Source organism: Typha angustifolia, chromosome 3, assembly GCF_048772165.1.
Source record: "Typha angustifolia cultivar Huaian chromosome 3, ASM4877216v1, whole genome shotgun sequence".
NCBI lineage: Eukaryota > Viridiplantae > Streptophyta > Magnoliopsida > Poales > Typhaceae > Typha > Typha angustifolia.
This window is the reverse complement of record NC_133241.1, coordinates 675801-694043: the sequence shown is the minus strand read 5'-3', so window position 1 is coordinate 694043 and position 18243 is coordinate 675801. Positions and strand designations below refer to the sequence as shown.

The 18243-nt window shown below is 35.7% G+C and overlaps 1 protein-coding gene across 1 annotated transcript in view; it reads left to right on the top strand.

Annotated features, from left to right (window-relative positions):
• The window catches only part of LOC140758527 (DNA polymerase epsilon catalytic subunit A-like), a 35770-nt gene that overhangs the window by 9686 nt on the left and 7841 nt on the right, over positions 1 to 18243 (top strand). The window contains exons 14-35 of the mRNA XM_073094729.1: positions 701 to 814; positions 1436 to 1540; positions 4277 to 4395; positions 4487 to 4628; positions 4702 to 4796; positions 5058 to 5163; positions 5249 to 5328; positions 5451 to 5627; positions 6550 to 6637; positions 6798 to 6878; positions 6970 to 7113; positions 8025 to 8120; positions 8237 to 8437; positions 10171 to 10225; positions 10337 to 10479; positions 10551 to 10999; positions 12664 to 12811; positions 12926 to 13123; positions 13223 to 13297; positions 15163 to 15353; positions 15798 to 15978; positions 16072 to 16136. Coding sequence (XP_072950830.1) covers positions 701 to 814; positions 1436 to 1540; positions 4277 to 4395; positions 4487 to 4628; positions 4702 to 4796; positions 5058 to 5163; positions 5249 to 5328; positions 5451 to 5627; positions 6550 to 6637; positions 6798 to 6878; positions 6970 to 7113; positions 8025 to 8120; positions 8237 to 8437; positions 10171 to 10225; positions 10337 to 10479; positions 10551 to 10999; positions 12664 to 12811; positions 12926 to 13123; positions 13223 to 13297; positions 15163 to 15353; positions 15798 to 15978; positions 16072 to 16136 — 3053 coding nt within the window. The remainder of the gene's footprint in view (positions 1 to 700; positions 815 to 1435; positions 1541 to 4276; positions 4396 to 4486; positions 4629 to 4701; positions 4797 to 5057; positions 5164 to 5248; positions 5329 to 5450; positions 5628 to 6549; positions 6638 to 6797; positions 6879 to 6969; positions 7114 to 8024; positions 8121 to 8236; positions 8438 to 10170; positions 10226 to 10336; positions 10480 to 10550; positions 11000 to 12663; positions 12812 to 12925; positions 13124 to 13222; positions 13298 to 15162; positions 15354 to 15797; positions 15979 to 16071; positions 16137 to 18243) is intronic.

Genomic DNA, 18243 nt, shown 5'->3' with positions numbered 1-18243 from the left:
TATTACTATAGTCGAACACGTAAGGAAACTGGTTCCTTAAAAACCTTAAGTTAGAAGATGGTGAAATTGAATATTTTTCAGTACTCCCACATGCAGTGGCCAACATGCGAATTTTGAAATAAATTAAGTGGATATTAAATAACATTAAGGCCTTATTTGCTTTGAGTTTAGGGTCTCCCTGAACTGGTTCAGGGACTCCTAAACTGGTTCAATAACCAAGTATTTTTTTATTTTTTTCATATCTAATCAAGTTCACTCTTAAAAAAATCAAGACTAAGAAATGAGATAATCAAATTCGGAGCTTAGCCTCAAATTAAACAAGGCCAGAGATTTGGAAAAAATTGGCTTTGAACATAAGATCTCATTCTATGATACCATGTTAATCATCCATTATTCAAAATTTCAAAATATTTGAGAACAGTAGTGAGTCATAGACAATTACATAATACACATTACATATTAATTGTCCCCCTAGGCTCAAGACTGGAACTGTGGGACACAGATTCTCATTGAAAATTGACAAACAGTATAGTGGCCTGGGTGTTCAAACTCAATGCGCCCCTACTTCAATAAAGTGTGAAATAACTGATTTCCCCAAAATCTGATCTATTTGTGTAAATATTGTCGGGTTTTCTGGCACACGATTTTTGATCTATGAACTACTTGATTTTGCTGATGATATATGCCTTTTATCTTACAGCAACTGATCAGGAACCTTGATCGTGATTTGCAATATGCCATAACTGTGGAGGGGAAAATGGACATTGATTCTCTCTTGAACTATGAGGAAGTGAAGAATGCCATAAAGGAAAAGGTGATGTCAGACTTTTAGTCACTGAATTTTTTCTGTCCTAGATATTATCCTGCACGAGATTTCTATAAATCTTATTCTCTAACTTATTTTGTTATTGCATAAACTTATGCTCTATGAATTAAAGCTTTTATGTACTAGTTATCCTGTAGAGCTTTGGTGATTGCTAACTTAATAAGGATTGTTGTTTGTCAATGATGTCATACTAAAAACTATTTATGTGAAACTATGGATTGGATGTAGTGTAGAGAAGGTAGTGGATGAAGATGCAACAAAAAAAATAGAGGAATGAGGTTTCACACCAAATATCACAAAGTAGGGAAAAACTCAAAATTCTTCACTAATTCTAAAGGGAAAACAGTAGGTCTATATATAGATCTTGCAATGACAATAAGTGAAAAACACCCTAAACACCACATAATAAAAGACGACATAAATTAGATACCTACAGGAAGGATCATCAACTGTCGGTGTAGTACACACGCTAATGTGTTTGGTTAGTGATGTTGACATCAACTATCTTTTCCTTTTCTATTGAAACTTGTAAGCATGTTTAGAAATAGATAAAATCATTTTAACAAGAAACTTGATGTTGGTTCACTTATATTTCCTTTCATTTGGCAGCTCACTTTATTGAAAGACCATCCAACACGTGAAGAGCGTCCTCTTATTTATCATCTAGATGTTGCTGCAATGTATCCCAACATCATTTTGACAAACAGACTTCAGGTATTCTCTTATACTTTTGGATGGTGTAATCATTTTCATTTATAGGACCAAGGATGGCCGTGCTGGTGGTGTACCGGCATATGGCACGAAGGGTGCCGCACGACACCCCTTCTAATTGTTCTGCCGCTCACTGTCGACCTTGTTGCCGATCGCCGTCGCTAATTGCCGTTGCTGCCGCCATCGCCGTCGTCGTCGGGTGCCCTAGCCCGAGGGAGAAGAAGAGATCGAGAGAGAGTGAGAGAGGAACTGAGAGAGAGAGAGAGAGATTGAGAGAGAGAGAGAGAGAGATCGGTTAAAACTTAAGTTGCAGATTCGGATTAGAGAGCAGCAAGCGGCGACGGTGAAGGTGAGTATCTATTTTTTTTCTCTCTTACGGCACGGCTGGCAAGTGCCGCGGCACGTGCCGTGCCGTGCCGGTCGGTGGTCGACACGGTTCGTGCCTGGGGCACGGCCATCGTTGTATAGGACATTATCACATCATAGTAGCTTTAAGGATTGTCGTGTTGATCCCCAGTTGGCACGCTCCTACGTACCATTGGTATGCCTTAAACACATATCTAATATATTTTAAGGGTATTTAAAGATTTTTTTTACTTAAATATATATTAAAACTTACATTATGGTCTTTTATCCTTAGATTATTTTTGTAAATGATTTATTTTTGTCAAAATATAACAATAATTAAGTAGAAATAGTATTCAACACATAATATGATTGACTACATTCATTAATTGACAATAGTTCAATAATTAAAATTAAAACATAGTTGAATGCAGAATTATGTGGATGATCAAAAACTTTATTTGTCGGCATAAGAATAATATAAAAATGTTGCATCAAATACTATCAATAATATTTAAAACTCATCCATTGATAGTATTGCTTGTTGTAATGACTCAGGTACTTTTCATACAAATACGAGTTTTGTAATTCTCGTATGACGTGATAAGCATATTGAATATGCATGGGAACTATCGGAATAAGCGCACTATAGCCAATTGTAAATTGTAGATATGGAGCATAATCAAATTGTTGTGGATCTAGTGAATGTGGCTGATATAATAACAATGATGACGATGTAATCTAAATTTGCTAAAAATTATAAAATTTGGGTTCAAATAAATTCATACGGAGTTAATTTAATATGTTCCTAACTATTTTTGACCTAATTTACTAATCTGACATATTAATTTTGGAATTTTTGAAATTTGGGGAAAATCTAATTTTACCTTTGATTCTTATATTTTAAAGACTATTTTTTATAGATCTACCATCAAAATACTAGATCTATGTAGAATGATTACTACAATGATAGATTTAGTAAAATTGAGCTAGATTTAGTATTCGTACGCTCCAATTTAGTTTTTGAAGTATACCGAAAACTTAAGAGAATGAAAGAAAAAATTACCTTTTTGTTACAATTTGACCACATGGGTTAAGTCGAGTCAAGTTGAGTCAAGTTAGTTAGTTAGCTTCATTTTATTGTTTGAATTTCAAATAAATCGGATAATCCGCAAATAGATCCGATCCACTAGGGAATTTTACTTTTATGGGGTCCCTTGGATTCAAAATCCAAACCCGACCCGAATCCATTAACTTAAGGGACGAAAGCGAGACTCGGGTTACCTGAGTCTGCCTTCTTCATCCCGAGGAGAGAGAGAGAGAGAGAGAGAGAGAGAGAGAGAGAGAGAGAGACGTCGTTATCACTATCGCTGGCAGTCCGCTGGCCATGCCAGCGTCTTACTTACGGCTTTGACGACTTGAAAGAGGAGAGGGAAGATCGGTTATGGCGACCAACGATGGGAGGTCTTCCATCTATGGTCGAAGGCAATCGGAGCCACAAGGGCTCTAAAGGAGAACATCTATGGCATGATGCCAACTATGTGAAGCTTCTAGTGATGGAGCAGCAGTGACCCGAAGCCGTCGGCCGGCGTGATTCGCCGACGAAGCAGCCTCAACCTCACAAATTAGATATTTCTAATATATCCTATTAAACTAAATTAAATTTAAGGGGTGGGAGAGGGCTTATCGACGATCACGTGGTGGTCTGCAATTGCTCCGGCGATGCTTCGACGGTTTGATCCCACATCGTGACTTTGACGATAAAGAAAGAAGAAGAAGAAGAAAAAGATAGGAAAGAAGGGCGGTAGGGTGAGTGAATAAAATAAGATTAGGTTTTTATTTATAGGTTAGGTTTTAATCTTAATTCTTAATCCAAATATGATTTGGAGTGGTTGGAAATCCCGCAGCCACTCCCATTGTGTGATTGAGAAGGATAGGGGAGGGAGGGTGCACGTGTAGTGCCCGTGCGCCCTCTTCTCTCATTTTTTTTTTCAGTTCTTACAATTTTTCTTTGATTCCTAGATTTTAAAGAGCATTTTTTATAGATCCATGTAGAATGACCTTTACAAATAATAGATCTAGCAAAATTGAGTTAGATCTATCATTTGTACACCCTAAATTAGTTTTTAAAATGTAAATAAATAAATAAACCCCTTGCCGACCAACATAAATCAGCACACCTCGACACGGAGTTGTGCCTCTGGCATAGCCCGTGTTGAGTGCCGTTACTCTATTAGCACGACTATCCTTAATTTGCTTCCTCCAGCATATGCATATTATTAGTATGGTGCCTCAGACTTCCCTATTTCATCTGGAAGGCCTCTTAGTTCTAAATCTTCAAGATATTTTGATTGAAGAACTTGACAATTATATCTGAATGTTTTGTGTCTACAGCCACCATCAATAGTTACAGATGTTATATGCACTGCATGTGATTTCAATCGTCCAGGAAAGAATTGCCTTAGAAAGCTTGAATGGGTTTGGCGGGGAGAGATGTTCATGGGAAAAAGGAGGTTCATTTCTAATGCTTTCTGAATTTCTTTTTGTAAGTTAAACTTATATTCATCCATATAATGATCTGTTAGATTCATGTCTTGTCTTTAGTGATTACTATCACATAAAAAGACAAATCGAGTCGGAACTAGTTGATAATGGAGATGGTCAGACCTCAAAGCCATTTCTTGACCTCTCAAAATCAGAACAGCAGTTGAAGTTGAAGGAACGCTTAAAGAAATACTGCCAGAAGGTAGATTCAAGTTTGTAGTTGTACCATCATATTTTCATCAAAGACAACTGACTCTAACTGCTATCTCCAACAGGCTTATAAAAGGGTTCTTGACAAGCCTGTTACAGAACTTAGAGAAGCTGGAATATGCATGCGTGAAAATCCTTTCTATGTGGACACTGTGCGGAGGTTTGTAAACTTTTTAATTCCGCCAAACCCTTTCCTGTTGCTAATAGGCTTGGACTTGCTTTCTGACCTTAGGGAATCAGACGAGACTGGTCTTGAGCCTATAGTTTTGGATTTCCTTGAAATATATCCAATGTAGTGTTTCCTGATACCTGCCTTAAGAAAAATTATGGCTTCCTTAATCTAGGTTCACAAATTCCTGGTCTTATGCTTTTCATGAAAATATTTCCTAAATATTGCTTATTTCTACTGTTGTAATCTCAGCTTCAGGGACAGGAGGTATGAGTACAAAGGTCTTAATAAGGTATGGAAGGGAAAACTAGCAGATGCAAAAGCCAGTGGAAATTCTATGAAGATTCAGGAAGCACAGGTGTGGGTGATTGTTTCATAATCCACACGTTTAAAAAATTATCATATGGCCCTTCTCAGTGGCTTTTCTCTTGTCTCATTTGCAGGATATGGTTGTTCTCTATGACTCTTTACAGCTTGCTCATAAATGCATATTGAATTCCTTCTACGGATATGTCATGCGCAAGTGAGTTTTCTTTGGAATGTGTCATACTGCTTATCTTGCATGTATCTAGATTTGGCTCTCCATATATTGCTTACATGGTGGTGATTAGTGATTATTGACACTCTTACCTGACCATTTCAAAGGGGTGCAAGATGGTACTCAATGGAAATGGCTGGAGTTGTGACCTATACTGGCGCAAAGATTATTCAGAATGCTCGTTTGCTTGTTGAAAAGATTGGACGACCACTTGAATTGGATACAGATGGCATCTGGTGTGCTCTTCCTGGCTCTTTTCCTGAAAACTTTACCTTTAAAGGAAAGTGAGTACATAATTACACTTCTAAATTTTGTGCAAAAGAGTCCAAATATGTTTCATATTGATGATAAATGTTCAATTATAGCATGTTTCTTATTTATCTAATTACTCCTCAAAATGCTGATTCATTTTCTTCCTCAAGTTGCAAAAAGAAATTCAGCTAGAAAATTATGTGATAATAATTAAAATACTTATTTTTCAGAGGAATCATTTATATTTTGATATCATAGAATCTAGTATGAATAATTTTCATCTTTTTAGCTTAATCAATGGTTCTCCTGTTAGTTAGAGCGATATATGATTTTGATGGCTTGTTGCTGACTTGCTGCCATGGATACAAACATTTTGGTTGGGTTTTCTGAAGGGGATTTTCTTTTTCTTTTTCCTTTCTTCTTGGCTCTTTCTTTAAGTTGATTGTTTGGGAAAGGTTCTAAAATGGTAGAACTAGGTTTATATGAACTTAGTAACATTAAAATTATGCTCCATTCGAGTTAAAAAGGGAATAGTAGAGTTTTGTTTAACATTTACTAAAATTTGAGAAATTCAAACAACTGGCAGAAAGTAAAGAAAACTAGTGATAGTTGCAAGGCATATATTTAGTGATACATCCATATATTTTCCTCATTTAGTGATATGTGATAGATCAAAATATTTTCCTCATTTGGTGATACATGCAAATATTTCCTCATCTTTTACCTTCATTTTAAAATTCTAGGAAAATTAAGGAATAAGTGAGTAAACTGCTCACCACTTAATACTCAGATCTCAGAAATCTACTTTCGAAGGGTCTAAGCATAAACTTCATAAGTTTTATGTGAAACTGCATTTAGAATTTGGAGTTTTTATTTTGCCAAATCTAGGTTGTATTGTGCTCTTTTGTGTTTGCAGCTTATCATATGTTGTGCTAATGATAGTTATTATTTCAGAGATGGAAAGAGAAAGTTCACTATCTCATATCCATGTGTGATGTTGAATGTTGATGTGGCGATGAACAACACTAATGATCAATACCAGGTGAGAAAAGAAAAAGCAAAAGTTGATGTTAAGTTTGAGAAATGTGCTTGTTTGCTCTATGTCTTCCAACAGTAAGATATGTATCTTCATCATGCTATATTTTGAAAGTCAGTTACTTAAATCAAATTCACTTAAATTTGCTTTCTGGATCGCCTATCAGATGCTTAAAGATCCGGTTAATAAGATTTATACAACACACAGTGAATGCTCCATTGAATTTGAAGTTGATGGACCATATAAGGTAAACCTTCTGCAATTGAAGTACCTTTATTTAGATCTGTTTTTGTGGATAGTTCATACCTCTCATGCTCATAATGCTTGCCTGCTAACAGGCAATGATCCTTCCAGCTTCAAAGGAAGAGGGAATTTTAATAAAAAAGCGGTATGCTGTTTTTAACGAAGATGGCACCCTAGCTGAGCTTAAAGGTTTTGAAATCAAACGTAGAGGCGAGCTGAAGCTCATAAAGGTTTTCCAGGTAAACCTGTTATCTCTTTTAAGGATATATGCTTTTGTTTTTGTATCGTGGAAGAAAATATGTGCAATCTACTAGGAATATTTAATTGCTATAAAAAGACCTGTGTGTATTTCTTTGGCTTAATTTTGAAATTGAACAATTCATGAATAATGTAGTAGTCTGCTGTACTAGCATTTGCCTTTTCCTGTTACCTTGTCCTATTTGATGCACTATTCATATGACTAAACACAGTCTTTCTCCTTTTCATGTGAATCAAGAAAAATCAACTTCTATATATGTAGTCATCAAGGTACCAGATATACTTTACAGTTTACACTAAAACTTAGCATGTTATGTGTGGATGCGGTGTGTTAGTTTATCTATGCGGGTTTGCTTCTTTCTCAAATCAGCTAGATTTCTTTTGTAATATATTGTGATTCTCTTAGATTGGCACATGAAAAACATGTTCTTTCAAAATGGAAATGAAGAATAGTTAATTTCTAGCTATAAATTCTGAAAGCACACAATCGATATCCTTCATAGATGTGGAGAAGTATTAACTCTTCTATTTTGAGATGAACAATCTTCTTATTTGGTAATCATCTGAGTTCTGACAAATTTAATAGTTATACAATTTGTGCTTCATAGTTATACTATGGCAACTAGACTATTTTAGGATCATGTAAGCTCTATCAGAGTAGTTCTGACGCTGAAATCAGTCATGTCAAGTTGCCCACCGAAGACTTCAAGATACCTCAGTGCTGCCTCTCTTTTTTGCCTTTTACCTGCCTCTCTTTTCTGCAAACTTCAACCTTATACTCCCCATTTCTGTCGCTTACGCCCTTCACTGATGCAGTTATGATATTCAAACAATATACTTACAATTTTATGTAGTACATAGTACATACCACATTTTTTTTTTCTGTTCACAGGCAGAGGTTTTTGACAAGTTTCTTCATGGATCTACCATAGAGGAATGCTATGCAGCTGTGGCATCTGTTGCAAACCGTTGGTTAGATCTTCTGGATGTAAGAGATGAATTTGCAGAAGATATTATCTGCCACTCCACTCTCTTTTACTAATAATAAGTTGGACAGATGGGCAATGCATGTCATATAACTCAAACTATATATCTTTTTCCCAGAATCAAGGAATTGATGTTGCTGACAGTGAGCTGCTTGGTTATATATCAGAATCAAGCACAATGAGCAAATCTTTAGTTGATTATGGAGAGCAGAAGTCATGTGCTGTAACTACAGCAAGACGACTTGCAGATTTTCTTGGGGATACTATGGTCAAAGACAAAGGACTACATTGTCAATATATAGTTGCACGAGAGCCACAAGTAAGTCGTCCTTTTCTAGCTATTGGTAGATTTGCAGAATTTTACTAACTCTCAACTTCTTTCTGCTTCATATTTAATTCCGTGAATGTTAAAAGCATGGTATACATAATAGCCTGTTATTTAATAGCTAAGTTTTTAGATTAACCAGTTATCTAACATGGTATTAGCGCTAGTTGGCGGTCATAGGTTCTAACCTCATCGGCCCACTTTATTTACTAATTTCTGATTTCTATTCTATTGTGGTATGATGGACTACATATCTTATTGTCTATCATCTGTTCACACGTTGTATTAGAGACTGCACATGAAGGGGGCATGTTAAGGCATGATAGATATTGTTGGTCGGTTTTCTAATAGTTTGGGTCAACTGGTTATCTAACAGTGAAGATATCTAGGAGATATGAGATTAAGTTGCCTATACCTCACTAAGTTCTATAAAGATTACAAATGAGAGGAGAAAGAATATAATAGCTTTACTCAATTTATTGAAAGTTTGAAAGAAGGAGATATATCTAAGCTCATTATCATGGCATTAGTCTATCATACAATTAGAGTTTGGGAAAGAATTATAGAATTAAGTCTAACCTAAGAAACCCAAATACTTCTTTACTCTTGTCATATTTGTCTTCAGATGCGATACTCATCGGATACTTCCTTAAAGTATCCTAATTTTAATCAATAAAATTAATAATGTGGATACTTTCCAGATACTTCTTGGATATTTCTTGGACACTTAACATTCCTATCAATAGAGGCCAAATCGAAAGAGAATATCACCTTTCATTTCTTATTGAATCTAGAAGGTTTCTTGTCGTGAAAGAATGAGCTTGGTTGTTTATTTTATGATTTATATTAGGAAATCATGTTTATAATAGTCAATTTCTTTTGGTTTATAAATTGAATTGCTTGTTATCTTACATCTTAGTTGATAATATACTATATAATACTAGTTCTTTGTTACGAATGATGGTTCTTTTAATAAATTAATTGAAGATTTCCTTATATAAACTATCATACACAAAAATAATACATAGTTCCTCGAGAAAGCAAAAGCACAAAAGTTCACTAATTCAATCTATAAATCATATATATATATATATCCTAGGCATATTGTATCTTTATTTTTTAAGATTTGCCATATTGATGTATTCGTATCATATTGTATTTGTATCCCGTATCCATATCTGTGCTTCATATCTAATAATGTAATTTTGTTTCTAAGCAATAGCTTCTGAAGATCAATTTTACTTCATGCAGGTTAGCTCAGCTACAGAAGCTGATACTTAAACAGACTATTCTTGAAGTAGTATAAGGAAGGAGAGAAACTTGCATGTGTATGTAACGATCTATCAATAGCTTATATTATCGCCTAAGGAATAAATATGGGGGATTGGATTTTATTAGAATTCATAGGGTAAATATGATTGGATTTTATTAGAATTCATAATGCATGAGTTAGGGGCTTAAGGCATTGTTACGTACCAATTCATGTTTTGGAAATTACAGATATCTGGTTTATTTGGGCTAAGGTATAACTCTTTTCTTTCCAATCGTCTTCTTTCTGTTTGAAACAAAATTTTGGAATCTTTTTTGTTCTTATCATCTTATTGGCAGAAGAGCCATTTTATATAAGTAGTTTATATTTGATTTCCTTGTTTCTTGAATGTCTAAGAGACTTTGGAAGTTTCATGTACAACTGCAACTCTTATTCTCTTGACCACTAATTCTTCCAGGGCACTCCAGTAAGTGAGCGTGCTGTCCCTGTTGCAATTTTTGAGACAGATGCTGGTACTGGCTATCTCTCTTTTCCATGATATGTTTCAATTTTTTTTATATCAAAACTTATGAGGTGTCTAACACATTGCATCCTTCATGTCCATTTACATTTCCATGTAGCAGAAATTGCAAAATTCTATTTACGCAAATGGTGCAAAATTTCATCTGATGCGGGGATTCGATCTATAGTCGATTGGTCCTATTACAAGCAACGTCTTAGTTCAAGCATTCAAAAGATCATCACAATCCCTGCTGCAATGCAGAAGGTTGAACTTCGAACTTTTATTGGTGGTTTGGCAACAGTTTTAACTCATTGTGACAATTCAACTTTTATCAGGTTTCTAACCCTGTACCTAGAGTTCTTCATCCTGATTGGCTACACAAGAAGGTTCGTGAGAAAGAGGACAGGTTTCGCCAGCGTAAGCTTGTTGATATCTTCAGTGCATCAAGCAAAGATGAGACAATACAAAATGTGAAGGAACTTACCGATTTGGAAGACTTGGTGACTTCAAAGGCCGCTTCATCGATTGTACAGAAGCCGCTTATTCACAATTATGAAATAAATAAAGAAAATCATCCAACTAATCCATCTTTCACAGAAGCCGGGATGCTTCGTACCAAGCAGCAGAAAAATATAGTTGCATGCGCGTTAAATAAACCACTCATGTCTCTGAATCAAAATGATGCATCCGGTGAAAATGTTGACAGAAATATTGATTATCAAGGATGGCTTGATGTCAAGAAGAGAAAATGGAAAGACACTCGTGAGGAGAGAAAGAAGCGCAGGTAGTGTACATATTCTGTTTTTCACAATCTGTAGTGTTGCAACTTTATTCAGCATCCTGTTCTTTTTCATTGGAATATTCCTGGCCAAATTGCAAAAAAAAAAAAAAAAAAAAAAAAATCTTAGGATTGGTGTTGTAGAGGATAAGTATCTCTTATCTCTAGCATGGATGGTCGTGCCGACGGCGTACCGGCACGTGGCACGAGGGGTGCCGCATGGCACCCCTCCTAATAGTTTCACTATGCACCATTGACCTCGTTGTCGATCGCCGCTTGCTGTCTCCGTTGCTTCGTCAGATGCCCTATCCCGAGAGAGAGAGAGAGAGAGAGAGAGAGAGAGAGAGAGAGAGAGAGAGAGAGGAGAGAGAGAGGGGGGGGGGTGGTTAAAACTTAAGGTTGTGGATCCGGATTCGGACCGGGCGAGCGACGATCGACGAGTAGTGAATGATGGCGACTGCAAATGCAAAAGTGAGTATCCCTTATCTTTTTCTCTCATTTTCTTACGGCACGGCCGCAAGTGCCGTGGTATGTGCCGTGCCATACCGTGCTGGTCGGTGGTCGGCACAGTTTGTGCCTGTAGCACGGTCATCATTGATCTCTAGTGTGGCCTTTTGGAATAACTTCTTTCCATTTTTTTTGATAGAGAAAATCCATTGCTATGAATTAACAAAGTAAACAACAGGAATGCAGCATGTATTAAATATTGATATAGCAGTTCCAAATTCTTAATGAATAGTTGGTCTTGTTCATTTTGTTGCTAGTCAAATTTTCTCAAACGGTTGACATTCTTTTATATTATGATTCTTTAAGAACTTACTGGAAGTTGGAACAATTCCAAATTTCAATTTGCACAAAATGAGGTGGTATACTACACACCACTTCTTTTTGACTGGTTGACAAAGGTATGCCAAAAGCTAGATAGTTCTTGGAATGTTTCACTGGCCCGAGCGCATTTTAGAATAGGAACCAGGCAAGTACCTAATTGCGTTTGTTCCAAATATTACATTGTTTTTAGAGGTTACTACCCCTCAAAATGTGCAAGGGATCATGACCTTGGTAAGCTTAAAAATGATGTCAATTCCAACATATGTACAGTCAATCCTTGGCAAAGTTTTGCCTTTTTATAGACATAAAAAGATTAAAGAAGAATCAACTTAGAAAGTACTTCTGTAGACTGTCTGCAGGCTGTGCTTGAAATATATATGTTTGATCTCCTAAGACAATCATAAATTTGCAATATCTTGATCAACGATTTTCTTTCCTTCTGTTTTGAGAAAAAGATCTACAAAGTTATTTTGTAGTTAAAGGAATTGTAAGTTGCCCGTATGTATCCTGTCAAGTATGCTGAACCTTTGCTTACTATCCTGATAACATGCTCCTATCATACAAAATTTTTTGTTCTTTTTTCTAATTTGGTAGATCGTTGATCTTCAATTGATTCACTAATTACTTATCATGATTAATTTCCTAGATGTGTCTAAAAATAATTTCAGTTATCAATTGAAATAAATAATTCTTGGATGTCAGGCTCTCTTGTACTACTTAATTTTGTAGCCTTTTGCAGTCAAAAGTACTTTTCTACAAAAATAATGTTCTACTATGAGGTTCTGAACTTTTGTCACGTAATTCTTTTCTTTCTTGTGTAAATATGCCTTATTGTCTTTCAGATTGGCTAGCACAGTGGGATCATCTAAGTCTTCTGGTGAAAGTAAGTTGTCTACCTCCAAGTTCAACCATAGGCATGACAAGGATAGGAATCGCCTTACATCATTTTTCAGAAAAAATGAGCTGGCTCTTGTTAGATCTCACTGGCAGGTAGATGCATTTGGAATCAATTTCTTCTGTATTAGGGGCTCTATTTCTTTGTTTATGTCATCCTTTCATGTTTGTTGACTGATTCTTGATTAGCAAAAGTAACTCATGCACCAGATAATACAACTTGTTTCAAGTACACAACCTGGACTCTTTTATGCATGGGTTGTTGCAGAAGGTGCCATGCTTAAGGTTCCAATAAATGTTCCAAGAGTGTTCTATCTCAACTCGAGAGCACCTATTACAGAAGAATTTCCTGGAAGACGTGTAAAAAAGATTCTTCCTCATAGCAGACCCAGCTACAATCTCATTGAGGTATCACGGTCTTCTAAGAATTGAATTGCTTCAGATTTAACAGCAGGATAGGATATATCAGCATTACTATCTGAATGATCTAATTGTTACTTATCGTAGGTGGTAACAAGTGAAGATCAATTCAGGGCTGAAAGCAAGAAGCTTGCTGTTCACCTAGCAGACCCCGAAATTGAGGTAATCTTTTGTGGCATTTGTGATATTGCTCTTAAAACCTTGTATTTGTTTCACAAGTACATTTGGACTTATTTCCTTACTTTAGTGACATGACATTGTAATAGGACTTCAATGTGTGATTTCCTTTTCTTCTATCAATTTTTAGTTGACTAAAACAATCACATGCAATAGATGGTCTGTTTAAGTGTGGATGGAATTTTTGCAACTTAATGTTGTATGTCCTCTTTATTTTATGTATTATGAAGGTTTAAGAGGTGGGCAATTTGTATCTGATATAGCAATCCTTGTACAGGCATATGCAAGTTTCCATTAAGTGTTTTCTATCAAGAAATGGGTGTATTGCTAGCATGTTAGGGTAGTGCTTATAAAAAAAGATGTATGTGGAGAGGTATTTACGATTGCCAGCATGTCTACGAAAGTCTAGATAGAGGAGTTTGGCCACACAGGTTGCATCTACAACAAAGGAAGAAAACACAGATAAGACTAGGTTGGAATAATAAATGATCGTGCTGGATTAGTAGAGGATGTAGCCAAAAGGGCTGAAAGATGATCATGTTTCACCTAGTAGATCCATATAATACATTGACAATTTAGCTTAGTCAAGCCAATAGAGAGTATCAGCTGGCTGATCGGATGGTCTAGTGCAGTGGCTTTTTCCTGTGGATCACAAGATAAATATTTGGCACTCTTACTTTCTTCCCTGACCTTGTGTCCTTATCCTTCCTAGCTTCTCTATGTCTCTTCATCATTGCTTCTTTTGATTTTTTTCCTTTTCTTTTGGCCTGCGAATTATCAATCTGAGAACCCTAGCAGAATGTGTTCACTGGCAGATTTTGCATTAAATTGGAGGCCTTTCCCTACATAAATCTGTTGGAAAGTATATCAAAATGTTAATTCATTATTTAGTTTGTCCATATGACTGTGCTGCTTTTCTCTGTTTGCCTTTTCAAAAAATCTGAACACCTACAATTTTGATCATTCTCTCTCAGATTTTCTTTTCTTTCCCTGTTGCATAGGTTTCTAGCAGTCTCTAGTTATATTTACAAATCCAGCTTGTGCATTTCAATAAACCTGCGTCACACGAAAAATATGAGCATGTTGCACCACAATTACAAGACAGCTGCGGCATAGCATTGTATTTATACTTATAATGCCACTCCAACTTCTCTAATTACTTAAATTACTAGACAATCTCATGCATCAAACATATTCTTTGGAGATGTTCATAGACTTACTTTTGTTCTTCTTCTATCAAGCATAACAAATATGGCAAGGCATTAATGGTAGACATGCCTGCTGGTTAATGAATGTGATGCTGATATCGATGCAAATTTTCTTCTAGATTTTCTTTCTTCCTTGCAGCATTTGACATCAAATTTCGTCCTTATATATTGGTGGATAATTGCAGTCAATGTGAATGAATGAGATGTATCTGATGGACATGCTTTCCCATTAATATGTTTATGTTTACTCGACACTGTTATGTTCTATCCAAAAACATATTTATCTCAAGTCAGAACTGATGTCAAATTGATAGACAATCATTTTAATTTGTCAGTTGAGTTGATATTTGCCAAGTTCGAGTTCTGTATTTTTGGGCATCCTACACTTTTTGGAAAAAAATTGGTTGGTGGTATTGACTACACAAGAAGGTGTGTGTGATTCTATAACCAAGGGAAAAGTTAGATATCGATGGTTCTTTTCTAAAATTTTAGTAGGTCATCCTCAATTCGTTATTTTAGTTAACTGTATAGAAATCTATCATCATTTCAGTTCATCTGTTCATCTTGGATTCCAAATGTCATTTGGCAATCTAGCACTAGCCAGTATAACTCCAATTGACTGAAAAACATGAGTATTCCCAGGGAGTGTATGAAACAAAGATATCATTAGAGTACAATGCAATCCTCCAAATCGGTTGTGTGTGCAAAGTGGACAAGACTGTCAAAGTCCGTAATGTTCAAGATGCATGGGATCTAAGTGAATTACAAATGAAAACTACAGCTGAATGCTCTTACCTGGAAGAAACAATTTCCTTTTTCTATCTGTATCACAGGTATGTTGTAATACTTATTATTATAATGTATCCATATGTCTAGTTGAGGTTTCAACTTTCAAACTTCCAATTCTTAAGTCTCAACTTTCATGCTTTGACTATGCTCTCTGTCTCTATAAGATGTACTCCGAGAGTAAGGTATAACTTCTTTGATAAATTCACGAAGAGGTGCGAGTATTGCGATTTGATTTTTTAAGTTTCGTCTTATATCAATTATATAGGCACACTTTTAAACTGCATTATATTTAAAACAAACATGCCCTTATTTTCAGCAAGTGAACAGTATTTTGGGCCTTACAAGAAAACAAAGTATCAGATGGATTTATATTTCCAATGTTTACATGCGTATGTCATTGTTCATTGTTAAGACTGCAAATTGTCCTTTCACAGGAACAAGTGCAAGATTTTCATGAAACTGAATTTTATTCCTGCCTTGTTTTCTAGCTTATCTGAGGGAAGGGCTATATATGTTATATATTTTCCTATGACTTCCACAATAAATGCTGTGGTTGTCAATCCTTTCCAAAACAAAGAATTGTCTTCAACACTCCTTGAAAAGCAATTTCGCGAAGCTTGCCAGACAATGTCCCTTGATGTCCCACTGCCTGGAACTGCTACATTCAGGGTATATAGATCATTTTCTAAAAGTATGCCAGTTAATCCTTTCCTTTAGCATGTCTTGGTCTCTAATTGATCTTGATATCATTACTGTATTCAGGTTGACTATTTCCGAACAATTGATGCTGGTAGAAATTTTTTGCAAAAATCATTAATTGATTACAGGTTTGTCATGCTGTGTTGTTCTTTAAATTAAATGTCGGATATGATGAGATCAATTTTCCTTAAAATATAGCCTTCTCAGTTAAAGATCCTTGCTTGTTGCCTAAAGTTTTCTGATTCGTTATTCTTTATAGCTCTTCTGGGATAATGGTAAAGTTGTAGATGGATCTTTTTCATAGATTTGATCAATTAGCAACAGAAAAAAGGTTAAATGGCTGTTAATATAGTGGACTCACCTTAAATGATTGAGTATCTAGATTTATTCTTGCATCTCAATTATTAAATAAAAATTGTGAAGTTTTAAAGTACTGAACCCATACCCATTATGCTAGGAATTAAAGAATTGGAAGAGATTGCAGTTCATTGGTATTAGAACTTTGTTTGGTCCCTTTACTTGGCTAATCTTTAAGAAACCTTCAAGTTTTCCTCTAACGCATAGTAACTTTTAACTAAAACACTTGCCTTCGATATGTCAAGGCCATAGAATTATTGATTTCCAATCAATGGTGACAAAGGTAGGAGACTTCTGATTATGATATGGAAACAGTAAGTTATATAAATAAATGAATTAGAAATAAATCCATAGATCTTTGGCCTATTTTGCAAGTATACTTTACTTGGATGAAATCAAAAGACACTATCACCCAAATTATAACATATTAAAGTTTACATTAGATTCTTTTATTTTTAGATTATTTTTGTAAATGACTTATTTTATTAAAGACATGGATGACTGTGCTAGTAGTGGCACGATCACGTGCCGGCCATTGTGCTATGTGAAGCTATTTTTTTAATTTTTTTTTTCTATTTTCATCAATCATTATCAAATCAACTGATCAATTGATCATTAAGAAGGCTTATATAAAATTGATGATAATGATGATGATGATGACGACGACGACGACGGTGATGGTGATGGTGATAATGACGAGATTTAGTTTGGTGGCGGTGATGATGGAGATGAGATATGCGATCCTGTCACGACCTGAAATCAGAATCATGACCAGCCATGCATCTCGATACGCTTGAGATATACAAAGCCTTATTAATATTTTCTAAGTGTACAATGGCAAGGATAAATAAACGAAGAAGATCTGCTTTATTAAATTAAACCAATTGTAATGAACATAAAAAATGTCATTGTTTGTCCCTAAACGAAATAAAATTAACAATTAATCTAAAACATAAATCTAAAAGAACGGAAAGGTAAATCGGTAGGTCCTAAGTAGAGGTAGGGTCCTGGTGCATCTCGCTCAGTCACCTCGCTGACTATTACCTGAGATAGATAAAAAAAAAGAAAGAAAAGAAATCCATAAGCCAACAACTATAGCTCAGTGAATGAAATCCACTCGAAAACCAAATAATTTTTAAACATTTTGTAGTGTTAATAAAATCCAAGTTCAACAATATAAATAACAAATTTCAGCAGGCATGCTCGTAAATAATGACAATGATAATAATAGAGAGTCATAACTTGTAGCCTTGCTCAGTTTCAATATATTAACATTTTTTCAATGTTTGTAATGTTATTTGTCTTAATGGGTCTATACCCTGTGGATTTACATCAACTAAAAGTCACATCGAGATGATGCTCAAAATTTTTCCTCATATCTAATCCAGTTAGGGTCATCAGATGGTATCACTATGTGATCAACACACCCCGTCTTTTTCACTAACTGTTGAGAGAGGTTAGAGTCACCTAGAATATTTTTTATTCATCCTAGGATTATTTCCTAACCCTACCAGAGTCACCTAAGAAAGTCACCGCAGTGATCCTATGAACACAGTGGCTGAAAAGCTTAGGACCAATGACATTCGAGTTCAGCAACATGTGGATGACATTCTAACAGAATGACAGAGTGATACGACTTGAGGGGGTGAAAGCATAGGTGAGCTCGACTTTGCACTTGATGGAGGGGCTACCTCAGCCCCCTTGGATAGGGATAGTGGGATACACATGTGGAGAGGGGCTAGGCCACCAGCAACTCCGTCGAAGATTATAATGGAGGTGACGTCACGGGGGCACGAGTTAGGCTAGATTTAAACCAACTTGGAGCGTTTCCCGACTAATCACCTTGAGAAGGAAGTGTGGTGGACTGTTATGACCCTA